Here is a 7,834-nt window from a genome sequence, read left to right on the forward strand (position 1 = left end):
GCGGGCAGGGGGGGGCGGTCCGCCCCCAGGCTCACCCGGATCTGGAAGTCGCGCCGCAGCGCCTTCTCCTTCTGCACCTTGTTCTTCTCATCTCGCCGGGCCTGGACACGCAGCTTCTGCTCGGCAAAGAGGCTGGCAAGGCTCTGGTCCAGGGCCATCATGGCCTCATCCCCAAGCTCTTCCTCATCCTCACTGTCCTCTCCACCCTGAGGGACAGGCCCAGCGGTCAGCCTGGCCTCGGGTGGGCACACAACACGGGGACACCTGAGCCCTCCCCGGCCCCCTGCTCACCAGTGCCTTCCCAGCCTGCAGCACGGTCATCAGCTGCTCCCGGAAGCCCTGGTCCACGTCCCCATCGCGCTCCTCCTCCTCGCTCTCCTCCCCCTCGCTCTCCTCTTCACTCTCTGAGCTTCTGTTGTCCTCGCCGTCCTCGCTCTTGTCCTGGGTGGTAGGGGCAGGCACGTCACACACCTCTCCGACTGTCCCACTCCCCGCCGCCCCCACCCGGCCCGCGCCGGCAGCACCTCTGCACCCTTCAGCCGCCGCTCATCAGAATCGTCCGTCACCACCACGTGGTCCTCATCCTCACTGGTCTCCGGGTTCAGCACCTGGGGAGGGGCCCAGCCGCTGACCCATCTGCGGCCCCCGCCCTCCTCTCCAGGCCCGGCCCAGCGTTGGCCAAAGGCCCCCATTTCCCAGAAGAAAACGGAGCCTAGGAGAGGTGGCCAGGCCAGGGAGACCAAGACCCTCCCATCGGCCGCAGGCTCCCAGCGGGGAGGTGGGGACACGGGAGGCTGGAGCGGCGACCCCGGTGCAGCTCGCTGCTCAGTGAGCCCACAGTCCCTTCTCAAAGGTCCGAACTCACATCCAGAATTAGCTGCAGGGCACGCGGGGTCAGCTGGGAGCAGATGTGGCCAAACACGCTCCGGGCCACCTGGCGCATGAGGTGGCTGGGCTGGGCCAACAGGGCCAGCAGGATCTCCACCAGCACCTCTACCCATGGGGGCTCCTGGGGGTCTGCAAGAAGGACGGGTTGAGCCCGGGCAGGGGACCACTGGCCCCGCTGCACCACTCCAGCCCCTCTCGTGACCAAGGACCCACCGATGGCCTTGGTGCGGCTCCGGCGGGGCTTCTCTCCCAGGCTCTTCCTGATGCAGGTCTGGATGTCGCCCAGCAGGTCACAGCTCTCTGCAGGGGACTGTGGGCAGGACAGGACACACACTGGGGCCAGGCCCTGTCCCCAGCCCTTCTAAGCCAGGTGAGGGGCTGGCCAAATGGGAGCAGTGGCATCAGAAGCCTTCAACACCCCAACCCCTGGCCCGTCACCCCTACAATCCAGAATGGAAGCCCCCAGCTGGACCCCAGGACACCCTGAGAGCTGAGGGTTTTTTTTTTTTTGAGATGGAGTCTCGCTCTATTGCCCAGGCTGGAGTGCAGTGGTGTGATCTCGGCTCACCACAACCTCCGCCTCCCGCGTTCAGGTCATTCTCCTGCCTCAGCCTCCCAAGTAGCTGGGATTACAGGCATGTGCCATCATGCCGTTAATTTCTGTATTTTGAGTAGAGACGGGGTTTCACCATGTTGGCCAGGTTGGTCTCAAACTCCTGACCTCGCAATCCACTCGCCTCTGCCTCCCAAAGTACTGGGATTACAGGTGTGAGCCACCACGCCTGGCTAGTTGAGGGCCTTTTTACACCTAATACGCAGTTACAAGATCCAAACGCCTGCAGGGGACAAGGCATCCATCTCCCGCTTTGACACTCAAGAGAGGCAGAGCCTGACAAGGATGGTCAGGGCCCCAGAGAAGCCAGCAAGCCCCAGCCCCCAGTTCATAATTCTAGATTATTCCCTCCATGCTTGGCTTGGCATGAGAGACCGAATTGAAAGTCATTAGTTTCAACTAACTATGTTGAACTCATCTGACTGGGGATAACCCTGGACTTGAGTGAGGAGGTGTGGTGTGTCCATGTGCATGTGCATGCGCAGGAGGCGCTCTTGAAAACTGTGTGATCTTTGGCACCTAAAAGACAGACTTGCCCCTCGTAATGCAGTGGGCAGCTTGAACATTCAGGCCAGGGTGGGACAAAGCCGCCCAAAGCCCTTGTCATTGCTCTCCGGCTCCCAGGCTGTGTGCCCAGGCAAGGCCCTGTCCTTCTCTGGGCTGCGCCTTTTTATTTTTTTCTAAGACGGAATCTTGCTCTGTCACCCAGGCTGGAGTGCAGTGGCGCCACCTCAGTTCACTGCAACCTCCGTCTCCCAGGTTCAAGCAATTCTCCCACCTCACCCTCCTAAGCAGCTGGGATTACAGGCACCTGCCACCATGCCTGGCTAATTTTTGTATTTTAGTAGAGATGGGGTTTCACTGTGTTGCCCAGGCTGGTCTCGAACTCCTGACCTCAAGTGGTCACCCGCCTCGGCCTCCCAAAGTGCTGGGATGACAGGTGTGAGCCACCGTGCCCGGCCAGAGCTGCACATTTTATCTAAAGGTCCAACACAGCAAACTGCAGCCTCCTCTGTCCAAGTCCAGTTCAGAGATCCCAAGGCTGGGGACAGGCTCCCCATGTGTCCCAGAATCACTAGGACTCTGCTGCTATCAAAGTCCTGATGCCAAGAATCAGAAGGGGCATCGTGGCCAACCTTTCCCCAAACAGCTCATCCACATGCTGGGCTCAGAATAACCAAAGCTCGCAAGTAAAACAACCACAGTCAAGTGGCCAGACGGGAGCAAGTGAGAGACCCACCTACTCAGGCTACAGAAGACACGAAGCAGCCCCGGGAAGGGCCTCCTATGTTATGAGAAGAAAACTCTCAAAAGAAATCAGGGTACTGAGCCTCGAAAGTGGTCAGGGCTTCTTGATGGGAAGAACCGAGAGGGAGACTCCGTGGTTCTAGAGAGCCCGTCGCCCGAAGGTGTTCCCACAGCTGCGGGTACAGCGCAAGCTACTTTGCCTCTGAGTCAGAGTCTCTGTTTCTCCACGTCAAGCATGGAGAGGAGGTGGCTGCCTCAAAGCTGTGGGGACTACGAGAGACCCCGCACGGAGAGCCGAGGACACCGGCTAGTGCCGCTAAATGGCCAGAGGGACGTTTCCACTGCGACGAGGCTGGCTTCAAACACCTCCCAACTTAACTCCCCCAGAGCCTCTCCTGGCCACCCCCACAGCCCTCAGGCCTCTCGGTAGGGGGCCCATTGCGCCACAGAACCCCAGGCTCACGGCCCCTCCCTCCCAGGCCCCGGTACCTTGAGGAGGTGGATGCCCACGAGGAGCAGAAGGTGCTGGAAGGCAGCAGCCCTGGCCTCGGAGGAGTGGGCCTCCAGCTCCTTCAGAGTCTGCAGCATCCTGTGGGAGACAGGCGGATTCCCAGGCCCCTGCGCCAGTCAGACTGCAGCGTCCTACCCGTCCCCTGGAAATCCCGCGTGCTCACCGGTCCCAGGCCTGGCGCTGCTGCGCACTGAAGGGTGTCACAGTGGTCACGTTGTGGCTGTGATTCAACAACAGGTCTGCGAACTGCACCAGGTGGTAGGTCCAGGGCTGCCCACCCCGAGTCTGCTCCGTGGCCTGCTTCAACTGAGTGCTGAGGGTCTGCAGCAGACTGGGCGAGGGGTGGGGCTTGGGGTCACCAGACCGGACAAGTGAATGTAGCCGCCTCCCTCCGCCCTCCCCAGGGCTCAGTCTCCCACCTCTACAGGACCTACTAGAACTCCCGGGACCTCTGCCGTTGTTCCCAGCTTGGGGGACCCGGAGGCAGCAGGCGTCCTCAAGGCCTTCCCACCCTCGGGCCTCTCCTGGGCTGCCCAAGACTCACCTGAAGAAGGCACTGCTGGCCGCCTCTCGGGCCTGGCTTTCCAAAGGGAAGGAGAACAGCTGCTTTGTCTCGGGGATCTGGGATGTGGGCTTCTTTGTGACAAAGAACGCGTGGAACAAACAAAACCTGGAGAGGGCGGGAGAGCGGCCATCACCATTCACTGCCATTGGTTTTACAGGCTCCCCTCCTTGGACGGCACCACCGAGCGTACCAGGCCAGGAGGAGGAGGGGGAGCCCTTCTGTTCTGGGTACAGTCCTCAGGGGCCTGACGGGCAAGGCTGGAGGTGGCTGGGCTGGGCTAGGATGGGAAGGGGCCGTTTCTTTGGTCTGGATCCCCAGCTGAACGCGGCTTAACCCGAGCTGGAGAGAGAGAATCAGTGCCCCTCCCAAGAAACCAAGAGCTGGGAGGCTGTGTGGTCATGGCCAAGTCACGTCGCTGCTCCCGCAGACATGGGGCTGGTGCAGCCCCCTCTTGCAACCGTGAATGTGGAGGGTGATTCGAGCACCCGGCTCTGCACAGGCACAGACGAGGCAGGTGTGGGCAGAGGCTTCCCTCACAGCTCCCACGTGCAAAAGCTGCCTGCAGGGCGTGCAGAGCACACCTGAACCTTTTAGGCCCCTGCAGCTGGGATGCCTCCTGGGCCCCTTCCCTTCACGGGTTCCCAAGGAATTCCCAAGTCCCCTTGCACCTGTTCCCCAATGATGACTCAACCCAAAGGCTTCTGGCTCCAGGGGATGCAAACTAGGACGAGTTAAGGGGCCCCATTCCTTGGCCACACGCCCTGGCTCGTACCTGGCCACCTGTGCAGTCAAGGCCTCCTCCATCTCCAGGTGCAGGCTGTCCACAATGCTCACCAGTCGAAAGATGATCCATTTCCTCAGCCGGAACACAGCTCGCTCAGGCCTAGCAGGGCAGGAGGTGAGGTCATGTGAGCCACTTAGAACTGGCAAAAACAGGCTGGGCCCAGTGGCTCACACCTGCAATCCCAGTACTTTGGGAGGCCAAGGCAGGTGGATCATTTGAGATCAGGAGTTCGAGACCAGCCTGGCCAACATGGTGAAACCCCATCTCCACTAAAAATAGAAAAATTAGCTGGGCGTGGTGGCAGGTGCCTGTAATCCCAGCTACAGGAGAGGCTGTGGCAGAGAATCGCTTGATCACTTGAACCTGAGAGGAAGAAATTGCAGTGAGCTGAGATCACCTGCCACTGCATACCAGCTTGGACCACACAGTGAGACTCTGTCTCAGAAGAACTGGCAAAAACAGGACTTTCCTTTGCCTGATCTCAGGAATCCAAGATCTCCCCATCCCAATCACCAGTGTGCGACCACACAAGCACACTGAGGCCTCACATGAGAGCTCAGGCCCTTCCCCTCTCTCCTCTCACGGTTTAGAGCCAGGACACTGTGGAGGGAGGGCTCGGGTTGCTGGGCTCTGCAGGCCTAGGAAGCTAACTCCTAAGTTAGGGGTCCTTCCCCAAGGTCCACTCACACGTGGAGCGACGCGTCCTGGGCTTTCTTCTGGTTGTTGGTGCTGAAGTCAACCAAGGAGTCCAGGTCTGGCTGGAGAAACATGTCCCGCAGCCAGGCCACATAGCCCCGCAGGGCCGGAGGGCTCAGGAACCGCACGACCCGCCAGAACGTAGGCGCAACAGGGAGGCCTTGGTTGGTGACGGATGAGAAGGCCACTAGCACGGCCAGCTGCCGCTCAGGGTCATCCTGGCACCCCTCTAGGAAGGTGCCCACGTAATCCTCCATCTCTGGGGCAAACTTGAACTGCTTTGGGAGCTGCAAGAAGTTAGGCATGGAGCTGAGCCCACCAGCCCAGGGGGCAGGCGGTCAATAACCCAACAATCCACCAGGCTTGCACCTGCTACGGGTTAAACCAAGGCCCGGAAACCTCGCGTCGTACACAGCTAGGCTGAGCCTGAACATGCAACAGTTTCGTCACCCCAGTGCTTCTGTCTGGCATCAAGGCCTCTCCGGGTCTGACTGCCCCAGCTTCACCACCTCCGGCCTCAGAAGGCCCCTCTTTCTGCCTTGCTGGATGGGGATGGTCTGTTTTCTGGCTCCATGCAGGGCAGGGTGGTAGTTGAGGCGAGACTGACCTGGGTTCAAAGCCCATGCTGCTAATTCCTAGCTGTGTCATCTTCAGGACCAAAAACCACCGCCTCTCATGCACTTCCTCAGCGCCAGGACCCACACCCCGCGTTTTTGTGTGGCAGCTTAGCATTTTAGCAACCCTTTGCAGTCGGCCAATATTATCATTGTGTAGGTGAATAAAGGGAGACACAAAAACACCTAGAAGGAACTTCTCAGGGTCAGAGGCTCCCAGTGGGTAATGTCTGGCTTCACGGCCCAAGCTGTTTTCCTTTTAATTTTTTAGAATTGTGTCCCCAGAGTGCGGTGCCACGATCATGGCTCACTGATCCTCCCACCTCAGCCTCCTGAGTAACTGGGACTCCAGGTGTGCACCACCGTCCAACCCAAACTCTTAACCACTGCCTGATACTTCAAGTCTGCCCCCTCACCCAGAATGACAGCTCTCTGAAACTCGTTGCAAAGATAAAATGAGCTGGTGAGAACAGTAAACCCAGCAGCACTTACTGGGCACCAGGCTCACTGGTGCCCAAACACGGTCATCACTGCAGCATGGGTTGGAGCGGTGGAGGTCTGAACAGCCCACTGGCTATCCACGCCCATGAGGGGCCTGCTGGCAGAAGGGCCTGACCTTACAAAACCGTCAGAGGGAAGCCGGGCACGGTGGCTCACGTAATCCCAGCAGTTTGGGAGGCCGAGGCGGGTGGATCACCTAAGGTCAGGAGTTCAAGACCAGCCTGGCCAACGTGGCAAAACCCCGTCTCTACCGAAAAGACAAAAATTAGCTGGGCGTGGTAGTGGGCACCTGTAATCGCAGCTACTCAGGAGGCTGAGTCAGGAGAATTGCTTGAACCTGGGAGGCGGAGGTTGCAGTGAGCCCAGATCACACCACTGTACTCCAGCCTGGCCGACAAGAGCGAAACTCCAACTCAAAAAATCAATTCTGTCTGAGGGGAAGGGGTTCAGGCAGCTCACTACCCAGACAGAGGGGACACCATGGCCAAGCCCCCGAGGTGCCCTGCTCCCCTTCTTGGCAGGGAGAGCTCCCTGTCGAGCCTTTCTGGCAGTGTCGAGCTGCACGGGCGTTACCCACCTTCGCAGTGCACACGTGCTCCCCATAATGGCGGATCACGTCTCCCCGCAACACCAGCTGCAGCTGCTCCTTGGTCAGCAGGGGCAGGGCGGCGCCCAGCAGGCGGAAACACAGATAGCTAAGGGGGTGCGGGACAGAGCCTGGTCAGAGCCAGGCGGGGACCCCTGGCGGGTCCCAAGGGACTCAGGACTGGTGGCCCAGCCCCACTTCACAGACAGGGAAGGGGGCCGAGAGAGGACACGACACGTGCCACAAGCACCTGGCTGGCCAGAACTGCATCTTCAGCAACCCTTGTTCCACCACCTCCTTCCAGAACCGTGGGAACTTGTCTTCCTTGAGCGCTAGGCGCAGCAGGTCCAGAGCAATGGCGGGCAGCTTGCGGTCCTTCTTCACGGAGGCGGCGGCCATCTTCAGCACGTTCACCAGCCTGCGGAGAGCAAGGGACTGAGGGAACACTCGCCTCACGGGCAAGGGCCAGGGTGCCAAGAGCAGCCGGGACACCCCCAGGCCACATGGCAAACCTGGGCCTGGCCAGATGCAGTCCCACAGCCCCAGGGAGGGCAAATCCGCCCACCTCCGTCACACCTGGGAACATTCTCATCCGAGAATAGGTTCACGGATCCCACCAGCTTCTTGAGCTTGGAGGGCACCTTCTGCTGGGCCAGGAGGAAGAGCTCCAGCTGTTCGGGGGAGCTGAGTATTGTATTCAAGTCGGCTTTAAGGACCTCTGGCAGGATCTCCTGCAATGTAGCCACTGAGACCTAAGGATGGAGAGATAAAGAAATGGTGGCTTCCTCTGCGGGGTGAGCCCGGTGGATCCTGCTCTACCTGCCAGGC

General features: G+C 59.8%; 1 protein-coding gene across 1 annotated transcript in view; it reads right to left on the bottom strand.

Moving 5' to 3' along the window:
- The window catches only part of MYBBP1A (MYB binding protein (P160) 1a), a 16,698-nt gene that overhangs the window by 5,192 nt on the left and 3,672 nt on the right, over positions 1-7,834 (bottom strand). Inside the window, exons 6-18 of the mRNA XM_011980460.1 lie at positions 7,583-7,758; positions 7,257-7,424; positions 6,998-7,115; positions 5,297-5,592; positions 4,598-4,708; positions 3,805-3,930; positions 3,424-3,591; positions 3,239-3,338; positions 1,102-1,198; positions 866-1,017; positions 525-608; positions 292-441; positions 7-206 (exon numbers count right to left, since the gene is read on the bottom strand). Of these exons, the coding sequence (XP_011835850.1) occupies positions 7-206; positions 292-441; positions 525-608; positions 866-1,017; positions 1,102-1,198; positions 3,239-3,338; positions 3,424-3,591; positions 3,805-3,930; positions 4,598-4,708; positions 5,297-5,592; positions 6,998-7,115; positions 7,257-7,424; positions 7,583-7,758 (1,946 nt within the window). The remainder of the gene's footprint in view (positions 1-6; positions 207-291; positions 442-524; positions 609-865; positions 1,018-1,101; positions 1,199-3,238; positions 3,339-3,423; positions 3,592-3,804; positions 3,931-4,597; positions 4,709-5,296; positions 5,593-6,997; positions 7,116-7,256; positions 7,425-7,582; positions 7,759-7,834) is intronic.

The sequence above is a fragment of the Mandrillus leucophaeus genome, unplaced genomic scaffold (genome assembly GCF_000951045.1).
Source record: "Mandrillus leucophaeus isolate KB7577 unplaced genomic scaffold, Mleu.le_1.0 Scaffold212, whole genome shotgun sequence".
NCBI classification, from domain to species: Eukaryota; Metazoa; Chordata; class Mammalia; order Primates; family Cercopithecidae; genus Mandrillus; species Mandrillus leucophaeus.